Genomic DNA, 16,524 nt, shown 5'->3' with positions numbered 1-16,524 from the left:
TGTTTATAGTCATGTGATACTTTTAGCAAAAATGGGCCATTATCAAGTATTGTATTTGATTTCGGAATAATCAGTTTTGATTTTTAACTTGCAGAGTTTGATAGTAAATAAATGTTAGTTTTTGAGAGTGTTTACATATTTTATGCCAGGTGGAGAATAAGAGCGCCTGTACGGTAATCTGTGTGGATTGATTTTTAGACTACAACTATGCATTCAGAAGTTGTAAAGCTGTTAGCGTAAGGTATTACCCTCTCTCTTTTTTTCCCCCTTTGCTAAATGTCAAGTCTCTGACTGAGAACTTACAAAAGATGAAAGACTGGGCTGCTGTGCTTGGAGAAGACATAACAGATGATGATAACTTGGAATTGGAAATGAAGAGTGATTCAGGGAATGGTGCGCACTTAAGTATTAAGTCATGACTTATCCTCTTTTACCGAAAATGATGACTGGCTCTTGTATTTCCTTTTAGTTCCCCATGTGCATCATGTTCTTTATATACTTGTGTAATATTCTGTCCCTCTCTCACTATCCCTTATGGTTGTTTCTTCTGGGATAACACCTTTTCAGTAAACCTTTTTTCAGCCCCTCATACACCTTCAGTCTTCTTCCTCTCTGTTCTTTTCATATGTTGTACATTACAGCACTCTTCACATTGCATCATAATCATCTCCATGCCTGTTTTTCCCTGTACTGTAAGCTGATCAAATGGCTGGGTGAGTAGTTTGAAAAATGAGTGTTATATAAATGAATGCCTCAGGATACCTATTTTTTAGATGGTTCAGATGTTTACAGTACTTTAATCTTGGCCATCACAAATTCTTATTGCCATTGTTGGTTGCAGTCTGGAAACTCAGCAAAAGTTAGGTTCACTATAGCCACTTAGTGTATTTTCAAACCAATTCCTTTGACTTAAAAAAAGAACATCTTGTTTTGACATAATTATAGACTCACAGAAAGTTGTAAAAGCAGTACAGAGAAGTCTCATGTATCTTCATTCAGTTTCCCACAATGATAGTTCTTCTGACTTTTGTGCCCTTTCTCTTTTCTCTCCCTCCATCCCCTGTATAATTAACAAATATTAAGGAGAAGGTGTGATTTTTTTAAAAGATTTTCTTTGATGATAGCATTAATATGTTGGAAGAAAAGTACATTTCAAAGTAAATACATATAGTTCTGTTTATACTCTTTCACTTCTGCTTTATCTTGTAAGAAATAATTCTTTTTCTAATGAGAAAACTCGTGCTTTTTTAATGTTATTTTAATTTGGAGCATAATTCCACTCATATTTTGTATGCTGAAGGATTCTAAGAATAATTGAGACGGTGGGCTGGATTTAGGTGAATACCAAATCCCTGTTATAAATCTGTTCTTGGAGTTAGTGGTGAAGAACCTTGTTAGATGATACTATGGTACTTCCAGTGCTTTTTTAGTTTAGCTTCCTGGGAGCAGGTTCGAGGCTGCTCTGCCTTATATTAAATTCTTTATTGTAGCAAGAAGAGGAATTTTTTTTTTTTTTAGCTTGAAGATTACAATCTTTATTATACATACAGAGAGTGACAGAGACAGAAAAACAGAAGCAGAAAGTGAGGAGTCATTAGGCACAGCACTTATTTCCTACTGGTAAACTGCTTTGTTGTTGTTGTTTTGTGTGTGTGTGTGTGTGTGTGTGTGTGTGTGTGTGTGTGTGTTACGCGGGCCTCTCACTGTTGTGGCCTCTCCCATTGTGGAGCGCAGGCTCCGCGGCATGTGGGATCTTCCCGGACCGGGGCACGAACCCATGTCCCCTGCATGGGCAGGCGGATTCTCAACCACTGCGCCACCAGGGAAGCCCAAGAAGAGGGATTTTAAGGCTCTAGTTGAGTGAACTAATAAAATCATTTGAATGTCTGTTGTGGCATTGCACTGTTTTCTCAATTTATTATTATGTTTTTGTTTTTCACTATAGATAATCAACCAAAAGGAGCTTTGAAGAAACTGATTCATGCTGCTAAGGTTTGCATTACTACAGAAATGTAAAGAATATAGAGAAAAAAATAAACATCCATATGTCCTAGTAACTGTTTTAAAAGTCCATTTTATAGTTACCATGAAGTGATAGAATTTTTAGAAGTGATCAGAATTTTCTTCAATTGCTTTTTTCTTTTTTATAGTAACTTGTTATTATAAAATTCATATTGTTAATTTTTAGAATTTATCATAAAATTTTTCAAGGTATACACTCCTTTCTTTGGATAAGGAATATATTAAGAATGTTTACTATATATTCTCCCATACTTCCTTCTTTGTGCATTCTTCATCCTCTGGTCTCAATATTTTCTGATCCCCTATTGCCTAATATCTTATTTTAAGAAGTAGGTATTAGATTCATTTTCTTGTGGTTTATCCCTAACCTTTTTCATCCTAGTAGTGGTATCCTGATCTTTATTGATCTATGTGAAGTCTTGGTAATGTAGTTTGAATGTTGCTTTAATCAAAACTTATGTGCTGGGACTTCCCTGGCGGTCCAGTCATTAAGACTCCAAAGCTTTCACTGCAGGGGGAAAAAAAAAAACCCCAAAAAACAAAAAAAATGAAAAAAAAATCTTACGTGCTGAAAGCAGATAGCCACTATTCAAGCATCTGTCACTGATCTTCTCTGTTCCTGTTTGGAGATTTACAACTATTGATGTCTTTGCTAACTTTGCAGGATGGAAGCTACATTGTTGGTTTGTGTAGTCTAGGCAGTAATTTCATCAGAGTGTAAAAGAGCTTCAAGGGATTGGGATGGTGTATAGAGATTTTTTTGGTTTTTTGGTATAATTGATTAATGTTGCTTTTCTTCCTTCTCCTTCTCCCATTCTTTGAAGTTAAGAGCTTCTTTAAAAACCCTAGAAGGAGAAAGAAACCAAATTTACACTCAATTATCCGAAGTTGATAAAACAAAAGAAGAGCTTACAGGTAGGTGATCTACATACTTATAAAGTTTTTCTAAATAAATACATCTTCTAGAGAATGGTACATTAATTGAATCAATTATGGGGAGATACAATTTGATTTTTTTTTTTTACTTTTACTTTTGTCGGTTATCTGTGAAAAATTAGTCATGAGGTTTTATTGTTGTTGGTAAAGCCATATCATTTTCTCCATATTTATATAAAATTAATGACATTATTTTAAAAAAACATGTAAAACTGTACTTACCTTTGAATTTCAGTGTCATACATGTGATATGGTTTTAGTTGTTAAAAAGTAGCAAATTAAAAATGTTAATAGAGGGGTGGGATAGGGAGGGTGGGAGGGAGGTGCAAGAGAGAGGGGAAGGGATATGGGGATATATGTATATGTATAGCTGATTCACTTTGTTATTCAGCAGAAACTAACAACATTGTAAAGCAGTTATACTCCAATAAAGATGTTAAAAAAAAACTTTGTTAACTGCAAAATTGATTTTTAGTAGTGGTACTACTGTATTTTACAGATCTTTTTACAGAATAGTTTTTTCCTTTAATGTAAATGCATACTATATTAGCACATACAGGAATGATGTTAGACCCGTAGAACCGAAGTTTTTCTTATTGAAAAGATTTTAATTTATTTTGCTGGTAGTGTTTTTTTCCTAAAGTAAGCAAATTCAGTTAGTTATGTGTTAAATTTTTTAAAGTTGATATAAGTAACATTCCATTTTGTAAAAAAAAAAAAATTCACCGTAACTGTTAGCATAAAAAAATAATGGAAGGACGTTCTCAAATGTCAACCATGATTGTCTTTGAATATGGGACAGATTTCTATTTTCTTTGTACTTATCTGTATTTTCAAAAATTTCTAAAATAAGTGAACTGTATTTATAATAAGACACTTTTTGAAAAGGTTGAACCACCAGAGAGATACAGAGTATTTAAAAAATTATCATTGCCCTATTCACATGATACTGGTAGTTGGATTATTTTTTGATTTTGAAAAACATTAATATTAAGTTAAAAATAAAGTTTTGCTATATGTAAAGCATAGTGCTAAAAGCCATGGGAGATTTACAGGAGGAAAAGATATGGAGCCTGCTTTCAAGGAAGCCATATTTTAGTACATTAACAGGCTCTCAGTGAGGAGCTGTAGTAAGTGCTAGAATAGCAAGGAATTTGCTCACCAGTTACCCCTTCACTTAATAAAATTTCTTGGCAAATTATTATTTTCTAAAAGTAGTATTTGGAGACTTTGTGTTTGTATGCTTCTTCCAAATCTTTCTTTTTTTTAATGGGTCATGAAAGATAAATTTCTATAATTGATCTTCTATTCATAACAGGAGAGTTTTCTTCTAAACTGTTTCTCCTCTGATCTTGCCTTTTTTGGTAATCATTTACAGTCCTCTTTTAAGATACAGAGGATTTGAAACAAAATAGTTAAGGTAGAAGTACAAAAATATAATGAAGATTTAACTGTTGGTTTATTTTATTTTATTTTTTTTAAAGTAGGGATGATCCAATTTTTTTTTTTTTTGCGGTACGCGGGCCTCTCACTGCTGTGGCCTCTCCCGTTGCGGAGCACAGGCTCCGGATGCGCAGGCTCATCGGCCATGGCTCACGGGCCTAGCCGCTCCGCAGTATGTGAGATCCTCCTGGACCGGGGCACGAACCCACGTCCCCTGCATCGGCAGGTGGACTTTTAACCACTGTACCACCAGGGAAGCCCGGATGATCCAATTTTAATAGAGATAATATCCAACATTAATGTCAGTTAAATGACTTAACAATGGCTTGTTAAGAATTGTTAAGACTTCACAGTGGCAATGGCTTAAAGCATAGGTCAACAGACTTTTTAAATGATATAGATTTTTAAATTTCTATGGAAAGACAGATGTGGACAATTTCCTGTACATTTAATCATTTAATGTTAAGGTATTTACTTAAACTATCATTTTGGTGTGTACCTTTAGTTAAAAATGTTTTAGAATAATTGTATACTATTACATGTAATTAATAAAATTTCAGTGCTTTTTAGTATGATTTTGAAACTGCCCTCTTTAGGCAGAGTGTTTTGCCTTGTTTTAAGATATATGGTATAGTGGTGATTCATACACATTTTTGGGGAAATATCACCTCAGTCTTAGAGGAGTTGAATTAAGTTATGTTGGAAGAGTAATAAGGTTTTAAAAACAGTGGTTGCACTAATTATAAAATATTCATAATTAATTAGAATTGTTAATTTTAGGTCCATAGATAATTCTTTTAAGTTGAAACAAAGCTAAAGTTGGTATTTTTCTTTCCAGTCTTGATATGGTTTAAGCTAGCAAGACTTTGGAGCATTTGTTATCAGAAGATCCAAATTTCTGGCTTGATTTATAACACATATCAAAATTTTGGCTTAAAAAGAGGCTGGGTTGACATTAAGTATTAATGGATAAAGTTTTTACTAGATAAAAAACATGCATTATTCATCATGTGGAAGTAGTCTCATGGAAAATATTGAACTAAAATATTTGCCTTCAAAACCCTCATCACCAAAACTTTGAGAATTTTAGTGGCTTTTGTCTCCTAGACTGAAAATTAGATGCTAGAATTAGAATATTGAAGGTTTTAGGAAATTTTTTTAAAGGAAATCTTTAAATAATAAAAAATTTATAATAATTTATATAGCTCTTTAAAATGTTTAAAAGGTGTTTAGGTGAACAAAATGCCTTATAGATTTTCTGTTGCAAAGAATTTAGTTGATTAATTATTTTTGGTGATTTTTATTTTTATGAAATGTTACTGTGCAACTCAGAATATTTGCTCCTTTAATTGTGATTTTAAAACTTTTTCTGTAGAGTGTATTAAAAATCTCCAGACTGAACAAACATCTTTACAGTCAGAAAATACACAGTTTGAAAGTGAGACTCAAAAGCTTCAGCAGAAACTTAAAGTAATGACTGAACTGTATCAAGAAAATGAAATGACACTTCACAGGTAATAAAAATTATGTTGGTAACTCCACTGAGTGGGAAGTAAGTAGCTTAAAAATGTTGCATATGCAGCTTATATGATTATTCACAGTTCTGAATCTATGACTGTGTTGCTTTTCATCAGTTTATTTTTAAGGAAGTTATTTGATTTTGACACATTTTTCTTCAAGGAAGAAAATATAAATGATAGTAGACTTTCCAGGCTGGTTCACAAAATCCTCTTTAACTTCTAATAAATAGTCAGCAAATTATTGCTAATTAAACTTCCCAATATTGCAAGCTAGGTCTAGGAATCTGGGTGGACATCTTACTAAATGAACTATCCATTAATTCCATCTCAGATATATATAAAACTGATTCCTCTCCCCTGTGTAAATTGCTGCAACCAAAGTGTTCCTTGTCTCAGTAAAAGGCAGTGTCATTTGCTGAATTGTTCAGGGCAGGTGCTTAAGCCATCCTTGCCTTCTCTTTTTCATTCAGTCAATTGTCAGATTCTGTCAGCTTTCCTATGTCTTGAATCTGACCACTTTCCACCACCTCCCACACTGCTATTCTGATCCCAGCCATCATCTGTTAGTACCTGGTTTATTACAGTAGCCTCATGAGTGGTCTCCATCTTTCTACTCTTAACTTCCTGCATGTGTTTTCAGTAGCATAGCCCTCTGAAACATAAATTATGGGTATTGTCACTCTCTTGCTTGGAAATTCCAAGTGCCTGCACATCACACTCAGAATTTAACCCACAGCTTTTATCATGGCCTCCAAGACCCTATAAGATCTGGCCTGTTGCTACCTCTTTAATTTTAGCTTATTCATTTTCTTTTTCCCTCTCTATCTTCCAGCCATGCTGGCCTTTTTGATGATCTTTAGCATGCCAAGCACATCTGTAGCTCAGGACCTTTTATGCTTGTTCCTTCTGCCTGGAGTGGTTATTCCCCTGTGTAAGGTTCAATCCTTCATTTCACTTGAGTCTGGGTTCAAATGTTACCTCAAAGAATCTTTCCCTGGCTACTGTAACTAAAATAATACCTGTCCCTTCCTATTCGCTTATCTTGCTTTATTTTTCTTCATTGTCCTCTGATGATTGATTATCTTTTCTTTTTCTAAAATTTTCCCCACATTAAATGTAAACTCCATGAGATAATTACTTCATTCTCTTCTCTTCTGTATTCCAGTGCCTTTAACTATGCACATGGCAGTTATTCAATAAGTATTTGTTGAATCTATGAATAAATATGTTTAGTGCTTTTATATATTGTAGTGAAAGGTTTTTTTTTTTTTTTTTTTTTTTGTGTGTGTGTGTGTGTGTGTGTGTGTGTGTGTGTGTGTATGTGTGTGTATGCTGATGCTTGAATGCATAGATACACAGAAGACCCTTGAGATACCTATCTGGAGACACCAGATTTTCAAGTACCAGTATATCACATGGTTTTCATCATTAAAGGAAATAAAATACCTGGAGACACCAGATTTTCAAATAACACTATATCACATGTTTTTTTGTCATTAAAGGAAATGTAACAGACTTTCAAGCCTCTTTATAACTTAATGGAAGTTTTTACAGTTGATCCTCATTATTCATAGATTCTGTATTTGTAAATTCACCTACTTGTGAAAATTTATTTGTAACCGAAAATCAATACTTGTGGGACTTCCCTGGTGGTGCAGCAGTTGAGAATCCTCCTGCCAGTGCTGGGGACACAGGTTCAAGTCCTGGACCGGGAAGATTCCACATGCTGCGGAGCAGCTATGCCCATGCGTCACAACTACTGAGCCTGCTCTCTAGAGCCCGCGAGCCACAACTGCTGAGCCTGCGTGCTGCATCTACTCAAGCCTACGTGCCTAGAGCCCATGCTCCGCAACAAGAGAAGCCACCGCAGTGAGAAGCCCACGCACCACAACAAAAGAGTAGCCCCTGCTCGCTGCAAGTAGAGAAAGCCCACGTGCAACAATGAAGACCCAGCACAGCCAAAAATAAATAAATATAAATAAACATGTATATAAAAAAGTCTTTAAAAAGAAAATCAATACTTGCAGAGCTTTAGTGGTCATTTGTAGACTTGCACAGAATGGCAGAAAATTTGAATTGCCCAGTGTGCATGTTCCCAGTTGAGGTCAAACAAGAACTCTGCCTTCTTGTTTCAGCTCTCATTCTGTAAACAAGTGTTCTTTATTTAGGGCCACATCTTAATTTTTTATTTTTTTGGTGATTTAGCTGTTTAAAATGGCCCCCAAGTGTAGTACTGAACTGCTGTCTAGCGTTGCTAAGTGCAGGAAGTCAGGGGTGCGCCTTCTAGAGAAAATACATCTGCAGATAAACTTTGTTCGGGCATGGTATATTATAATGCTGTGGGCCATGAGTTCTTTGTTATGAATCAGCAATATATATTAAATAAGGTGTCTTTAACCAGAAACACATACAACAGGGTTATGTATTAATGATAAAAGAGCTGTGATCAGAGCTCATAGGAATCTAACACTGTATTTCCCCTAGGAGCAGTATTTGCTAATTTAGCATTTGTGGTGACTTTATAGACCATAACTAGCGGGAATAATGAGATTCTATTGTATGTGTTCGGAAACTGGTAGAGAATATTAAAACTTCACTGACATCAGGATGCTAGGTGATTTGTTAGTCTCTTTGACTACCAAGCTGTGTACTTCAATCATGCTTTGGATTCAATTCAGAATTTACAACCTTTCTATTCATCATGGACTTCTGGGCCACTTGGGACTGCTCCAGGAAGGCATAAAAGAGAAATAAACTTGACTAAATGGAAGAGCTACCATGAGGGTAGCCTCATGGTTTCTGTCAGTAAACCTAGGAATGAGTCCTTCTTTTTAGGTTAGGATGAAAAGATACTGTGAATAAATTTTGGACATAACAGGGATTATTTGAGGTGAAAGGAATACTTTTGAACAAAAAAATATATGTTTGATTATAGAAATTTAATGAGTAATATTTAAACTTTCAAAGAAAAAAGGTATTCTCTGTAGATACTCAAAGCAAGGATGGGAAGCTGAGCAGAAATCCTAGCTGTATGCATGTTGCTCACATTGCAATTTCATTCATTAGTTTGAAATGTTTTCAGTTCTCAATTTCCATCGTTTATGAGCCCACCCAAATTCAAGAGGAGGGTTCATAGACTTTACCTCTCAACTGGAGGGGTTTCATAAATTTCTGGCCATTTTTAATCATACAGTCTATACAGTAACAACACACCTCTCTTCCATCTCCAAGCCCACTACACTTTCACGCTTTTCCTAAGGAGATGACTTTTATTTTCTTATAACACCTGTGAAACGATGAGTTGGGGAGTGCTTCCTAAGCAATAGGTAATGTAATGTGTGGAATATAAAACATTTATTGTTGACATGTAGAATTTCTTCAGTGGTTTGTCATGTTCTTCTCCAAAGCTCATGAAAAAGGTGAGGCATCCACAGGTGGGACTCCAAATATGTTTTCCTGTGGGCTTCAACAAGTATATCTTGAGAGACCAGTGTTATTAATGATACCGTGTGAAACAACATGGGTAGTGTAGTATAATGGAGTCACTAACTGCTGACTGTATGCCTTGGTCTAGTTGTTTAGTTTCTCTGGGCTTCATTTTTCTTTTTGTAAACAGTACCCTTCTTGTAGAGCTATTGTGATAATTAAATAAGATAATATAGAGAGAGGTGAAAGAGTTTCTGGCACATGCGTAAGGGCTCATTAAATTAACTATTATTGTTAAGTAGAAGTAGTAAGTTGGACTACTATTACTAAATTTTATTTACTTTGGGTTCATTTGTGTGTGTGTGTGTGTGTGTGTGTATGCATGTGCACGTGTCCTGGCCTGGAAGACCAATCACTATTTTAACAACAACCAATTTAAAAATTATTGAAACATAGTTCATTAGTTGGTGACTTCTTGTCTAATAAATGTAATACTTCTTTATACTAGAAAGCTTGGTAAATAATATAGAGTCATAATATTTTTTATTAATATTTACCTTTGATAATCTTATTTCTGTGATAAATTCTTATAGAAGACTCTTGAAACTTCTGTATTACTAGTACTGTATTAGACAAGGTGCTTTACAATTTGAGTTTATAATATTAAATTCCACACTCAGGTATATTTTTTTTTCTTGCATGTGATGTTTTTACTGGTATTTGCAGATTGCTTTATGGGAAGCAGTAATTGATTATTGATTATTTTATGACATATAGTAAAAGAAATAAAACACTTTTTGTTTTAAGGAAGTTAACAGCAGAGGAAAACTACCGGTTAGAGAAAGAGGAGAAACTTTCCAAAGCAGATGAAAAGATCAGCCATGCAGCTGAAGAGCTGGAGACCTATAGGTATTGAATATATTTTACCCCTTTCTTCTGAGGTGGGAAGGGGTTTTGGAAGGGTATCCAAAAGCCCAATACCAGAAAAAATAATAAAGCAACCAAAAAAAACCCAACATATTTTTGTTTCATTATTTTTCAGTTAGATGTCTTGCTATTATGCAATTATACAGAAAATATAAAAAGGAAAAGTTTTTCTTTCAGTGTGTGTGATTTAAAATCTATCACATTAGTTGGATTTGAATATGAGCGATCCTATTTTATGTTAATGTTAAGAACTTTATGAATGTGATTAATTTTAAGGTCTTTCCTCTTTGGTTCACATGGGGAAGAATGTATATAATGTTAATCAATTTGAGAAGTATGCCACCAAAAGGAGAGTAAGCCTTAATGAAAGTTATGAAGAAGTGTTTATAAGACCATAAGTCTAGTTTTTACCTTAGCTCAATCCTCACTGAGCTAAGGTAAAATAATAGATATAATAAAAACCCAGAGAAAATAAGTGGCAAGATTCAGCAATATTCCATATAGCTGTGATACTTCATTTTACATTGAGAAGAGTAAGCTTGAATTTTATCCAAAAGAAGGAATTGTCTTTTTAGTCTTATAAAGGTAATAAATAACAATTTATTTCTTACAGATCATTAATTTCCTAGAGTTCTATTAAGATTATATGAAGTCTGAGTAAATCTCCCAATCCTATGCTTCTTAAAAATAAAAATGAGCCAGTATACCATCTAATCTTTTCATGATCTTGATTTAGGTAAACCCAAGTAGTAGTACTCCTAAAGCTTAATTAATGTTGAAATTATATCAGGAAAAAATATACTTTAGAACCTCGTAAAGGTGATTAACATGTGGAGTTCTAGAGTTACATGAAACAAAGCACTCTAAGTGTTTTAATTAATATTTTCAGTAGAGATAGTGTATTCTATCATTTCTTAGTATATGTTAATAGTAGAATGATTATTTGTTCTTTATAGAAAGCGAGCCAAAGATCTAGAAGAAGAATTGGAGAGAACCATTCATTCTTATCAAGGACAGGTATGTGTGTGCGTGTGTGTGTGACTTAAAACAGTTGTGATTTGTTTGAATTGGTATTTATTTTGATGCAGGAGTATAGTTACTCTCTTGAGGTTTTGCATATGGCTGTGGAACATTTCTAGGGAGGCAGAGGTTCTGGAACAAGAGATATTGTTTAAAGTTGCCATGTGAACTGCTGCTCATTTGGGAATTTGGGTTGCATAAATAAATAAACATATATCAGCATTGGGGGCTTATATTTAGTCTGGCTAGTTGTCTCTTAATTGGCACCTCCTATTGTAGCTTGATAATTGTGTAAAATAGAAATGTTACTAGACAAAAATTTTAGTTGTCTTTACATTCAGTTTTTGTTTAAAAGTATAATAGAGTAGATCATATGTATGTGAAAATTTGCTTTAAAATGTTACTTGCTGACTTTTTAGAGATGCTTGAGTTATTTATTTATTTTGCGGTGCGTGGGCCTCTCACTGTTGTGGCCTCTCCCGTTGCGGAGCACAGGCTCTGGACACGCAGGCTCAGCGGCCATGGCTCACGGGCCTAGCTGCTCCGCGGCATGTGGGATCTTCCTGGACTGGGGCACGAACCCATTTCCCCTGCATCGGCAGGCGGACTCTCAACCACTGCACCACCAGGGAACCCTTGAGTTATTTTTGAGTTTATGAGTTGCGTACTAAATCATAGTGGTAGGTGTGAATGTTTTTTACTGAAAAAAATTGTTATCAGTACTATTTTAATGACTTTCTTTTTCAGATTATTTCTCATGAGAAAAAAGCACATGATAATTGGGTAAGTATTAAATTTTCTTAGGCTTTTTCATCAAATTGTTCTTTTTCCTAATTTAAAAGAGCAGTGTAAAAAGTACACTTTTAAAACTGAGAAAAGTGGTGGTGTTTAAAGAAATCAGTTTCTTTTAATTTCACCAGTAGTGAAATTATGTTCCGTATGAACATACTTCGTTATGGTACAGTTATTCACAAAATCTGACCTTTCTTTCTCTGCTTTCAACACATTGCTTCTTTGTAAGGAGCTTATACTCTTTGGGGAAGGTGAGGTAGTGTTCATGGACTTGTTTCAGGCACTGGATTGTCAACTAATTACTTGTGGACAAATTACTTAAAATTCTCTGGGCCTGTTTACTCATCTGTACAACAATGGGACTGTACTAAATAATAATCTAGAGCCCCTCCTAATTCTAAAAGTTTTACAATTCAGGTATCTGATTCTCATTGTTGAATTATTTGTTACACATTAAGAAAAAGACCATCATGAGAAATGACATGTCAGTGCTCCAGGGGAACTGTATGAGGAAGTGATAAGCATGTAGATTTTGACTAGTGATCAGGATGATCCCTCTAAAATGAAGAACTATTGTTAATAGCTGGCCTTTGGAAGATTTGTCCCTTGTAGTCTTCAAGGGGAAGCAGTTTGCACAGTGGGTGAATATGGGGTCTGGAGTCAACCTGGCTTGGTTGATATTATGACTCTGTCACCTACCACCAGTTTCCTTACCTAAAGACAGAGATATCATTAGTACCTATTTCATAGAGTTATTGTGATGGTTAAATAAGATAATTCTGTTAGCCAGGTACCTGACATATAGTAAGCACCAGTAGATATTAACTGTTAAATTATCACTGTTGTTATACTGAAGCTTGGAAGGTAATTTTTTTTTTAGGCATGGGTGTTTCTTGGAATGGAGATTTCAACTTACAGTGAGAGATTATATGTGTTGAATATCAAGGTCCTTCCCAATTTTGAGATTTTTGTATGCTTCTGTATTGAGTGGTCAAGTGAAGATTTGTTTTTGAATTAATAAGCTGGGCTTGGAAATGAATTTAGTCTTCTTCACCACTCCTCACCACTTTCTTTTTTTTTTAAATTTTATTTATTTATTTTTGGCTGTGTTGGGTCTTCACTGCTGCACACGGGCCTTCTTTAGTTGTGGCGAGCGGGGGCTACTCTTCGTTGCGGTGCGTGGGCTTCTCGTTGCAGTGGCTTCTCTCATTGTGGAGCACGGGCTCTAGGCATGTGGGCTTCAGTAGTTGCAGCATGTGGGCTCAGTAGTTGTGGCTCACGGGCTCTAGAGCACAGGCTAAGTAGTTGTGGCACACAAGCTTAGTTGCTCTGCGGCACGTGGGATCTTCCTGGGCTAGGGAGCAAACCCGTGTCCCCTGCATTGGCAGGTAGATTCTCAACGACTGCACCACTGGGGAAGCCCTCTCACCACTTTCTAAATACTCAGATGCAAATTATTTTTTAAAGATGGAGAGGAACTGATGTTTATTAATATCTCTTATGTTCCAGGCACTACACTTAAAGGCATTTTACATATATTACTCATTCAGTCCACACTGTAACTGTGTAAAATAGGTATTATTATTCAGGTCTTATTGGTGAGGAAACAGCCCAAGGTCACGTGATTAGAGAGGGAAGATTGGAAATTGAAACATTGAAGTCTTGTACTTTTTCTTTTCAATACATTGAATCTCTTGTTTAGTAAATAATGACATTGACTTTAAATTAAAACATGCAGAAAGTATGCTCTTCATGTCTCAAATTGAAAAGATATTTTTCAGATTTTATAAAAATAATATATACTTATTGAACAAAAGTTCATACCATGTAGAAAAGTACAAAGAAGTAATCAGCAGTATTACTTTAATTTATTCCATACTTTTTTTGATACATTTAGACATAAAGCACATATATATGTTTAAGAAAACAAAATCATATATTAATGTTTTATAACCTGCTTTCGTAATGTATCATAGATATTTTTTATGAATGTTTTATAATTTATATAAACCTTTCTCATTTTATAAACTTTTAGTTTGTTTCCACTATTTTACTGTTATAAATAATTTCATAATTGCAGATGTTACTTTCTCTATTTAGCATTTCTTTGCTCCATCCTGTTAGATTTAATCTTTTCTTCCTTCAAACTGTCATAGTGCTTTGCTTTTTTGTATGCCGTGGCAGGTACTATGGTCATTTATATTTGTGCTTACCACAGATTTAAGCTTATAGGGACTGTTTCATTTTCCATGACACCTGTTCCTAATAGAATCTTTTTTGCATATTGTAAATATTTAATATCTGAATACAAATATTTTGGAATACAGTGCAGTTATTCACTGTAATTACAGTTTTTGCTCACCTTTGGGTATAAACTTTTCAAGTATGAATCATTGCCATCAGTTTATTTTTATATTTCTCTGTTGTAGGTATATCTTTAATATATACCATACTATAATCAGAGTAGAACTTATTTTTGACTTAACTGCATTTTTTTTGTGCCATATGCGTAATAGTAAATATGTTACATTATAGGCAACATTTAGAAATGATTTTAGTTCTGCATTATTAAAAGTTAAATGAATTGGTATTTTGTTAACTAAAATTGTTATGGTGTAGTATTCTTTTTTGTTAGTACAAAATTGATTATATAATTATATATCAGAAAAAGATTTACACATGGAATCTTTTTGATATTGAGTGCTAAAATGTGGTTAAGCTGTATTTTTGGTGAATATTTGCCTAGTTAAAGTCAATTCTCAGGTGCAGTTCACCATTTTAAGTGAACACATTTGGTAATATAGTTCTTTTTACTTGTAAAAAGTTATAGTTATAGACTGAGTTAATTTACCTACCTTTTTGTGATTGTTACATTTGCTCTAGTGGATTGCATTAATCTGGCAGGTCTGATGTTCCACACCCTGCTGTTTGTAATCTGGAGAGTTCGCAGAATAACTGGGAAACATGAGTATTTTATGCAAGCTTAATTTTGCCCACAACTATTTGGGTATATTGCATGTTCTTGGTATAAGTGTAAGCTTTTTTCCTATAACATATATACTCTGATTTTTATTAAATGAAAGTGTCTAAGCAAATGTAAAGGACTAAAGGAATGTATCTGTACAGTGCTGTGTACTTAATAAACATGCAGCATGCTTTGATTATATTCAGCCATTTAAAAAAATGGCCTTTACCAGCTCTGAAACTGTTTTAGACCTTTATAGGTTCACAGAATTATAGTGATTTCTTTCCAGAGATGATTACTTTGTTCCATAGCCAATGCGGCCATGCATAATGATCCTGAGTCTCAATTCCTAAGCTTGGGTCCTGTTACATTGCTCTTGTCATTTTATTTGGATATTTACAGCACCAAATAATGCTAATCCTTGACTTCACATCTAGCTAAAAGCATTTCTTGGAATTACATGATTAAACTTCAGTCTTAGGCTCATGTCTTCTGGTTATATGAAATTCATTCCCTTTTAAAATAATTTTCTGAATTAGAATTTTTTTACATTGAGTTTACTGAAATGGATACTTAGTTACTTAAGTGACTGTGATATTTGTATGCCATTATTGAGATATTTATATATGCTTATCTTTCATTTTAAGTTTTCATAAATGTTTTAAAATATATATTATTTTCCTTAAGTTGGCAGCTCGAACTGCTGAAAGAAACCTCAATGATTTAAGGAAAGAAAATGCTCACAACAGACAAAAGTAAGTATCTTAGTGGGAATACTTTAAAAACTTTAGTTATGACTTTTATTCTTAGTTGTCATTTTAGTAATTAGTTAATACTTTTATAAGGATAAACAAGAAAGCTTTCAGTGAACCCAACATATCTAGTGGTAAAGTATCTATTAGTTTTACTAGGAGTTAACTAGATTTTTGTTTGAAACACTTGTCTTGGAGAGGTTACTCTAACAGAAGGAAACTTTTCACCGATTCTTTTGTAAAAAGTAACTTAAAAAAAATTTTTTTTTTAAACCAGTGTAGGTAGAGGGAGATTACCAGAGATGGAGATAGAAAGGATGAATCTCTCTGATATAGTACGTCTCAGAGTATTAGCATCTTTTAATGAATAAGTGGATAGAATGTTTATTATTTCTTTTTCCCTGGTTTCATTGAATTGGGTGGCATTGCTTTACAATAACAAAATGAATAGGAGGATAAAAGGGTACAGTGTACAATCGAAGGGAAAAGTAAACGCTTTTCTATGAAGATTGTGAAAGTCTTCCCATAGTGTTATAATTTCTTGACAGAATGTACTATTAACATTATCCAGTATTAGTTTTAGTCTTCTTGCTTGTCTTTTCTACTCACAAATGAAAACTGAATGATTAAATGTTTCATTTCAGATCTGATGGTCAAGAACTAGAAATAAGATTCTTTTAAAATGTCATATTTTTCAGATAAAAGATTTAGGAGTAAAATA

The 16,524-nt window shown here is 34.1% G+C and overlaps 1 protein-coding gene across 33 annotated transcripts in view; it reads left to right on the top strand.

Annotated features, from left to right (window-relative positions):
• Positions 1–16,524, top strand: part of MIA2 (MIA SH3 domain ER export factor 2) — a 105,699-nt gene that overhangs the window by 70,110 nt on the left and 19,065 nt on the right. For 18 of the 33 annotated variants that reach the window (XM_067028552.1, XM_067028550.1, XM_067028537.1 and 15 more), the window contains 8 exons: positions 285–393; positions 1,946–1,992; positions 2,847–2,937; positions 5,777–5,915; positions 10,155–10,256; positions 11,231–11,291; positions 12,042–12,077; positions 15,739–15,806. In XM_067028552.1, the coding sequence (XP_066884653.1) occupies positions 285–393; positions 1,946–1,992; positions 2,847–2,937; positions 5,777–5,915; positions 10,155–10,256; positions 11,231–11,291; positions 12,042–12,077; positions 15,739–15,806 (653 nt within the window). Of the gene's footprint in view, positions 1–284; positions 406–641; positions 714–1,945; positions 1,993–2,846; positions 2,938–5,776; positions 5,916–10,154; positions 10,257–11,230; positions 11,292–12,041; positions 12,078–15,738; positions 15,807–16,524 lie in introns of all 33 variants that reach the window. The other 15 variants (XM_067028543.1, XM_067028532.1, XM_067028549.1 and 12 more) reach the window with 2 other exon arrangements.

The sequence above is a fragment of the Kogia breviceps genome, chromosome 3 (genome assembly GCF_026419965.1).
Source record: "Kogia breviceps isolate mKogBre1 chromosome 3, mKogBre1 haplotype 1, whole genome shotgun sequence".
NCBI lineage: Eukaryota > Metazoa > Chordata > Mammalia > Artiodactyla > Physeteridae > Kogia > Kogia breviceps.
The sequence above is the reverse complement of the archived record's forward strand: the minus strand, read 5'-3'. Positions and strand labels throughout refer to the sequence as shown.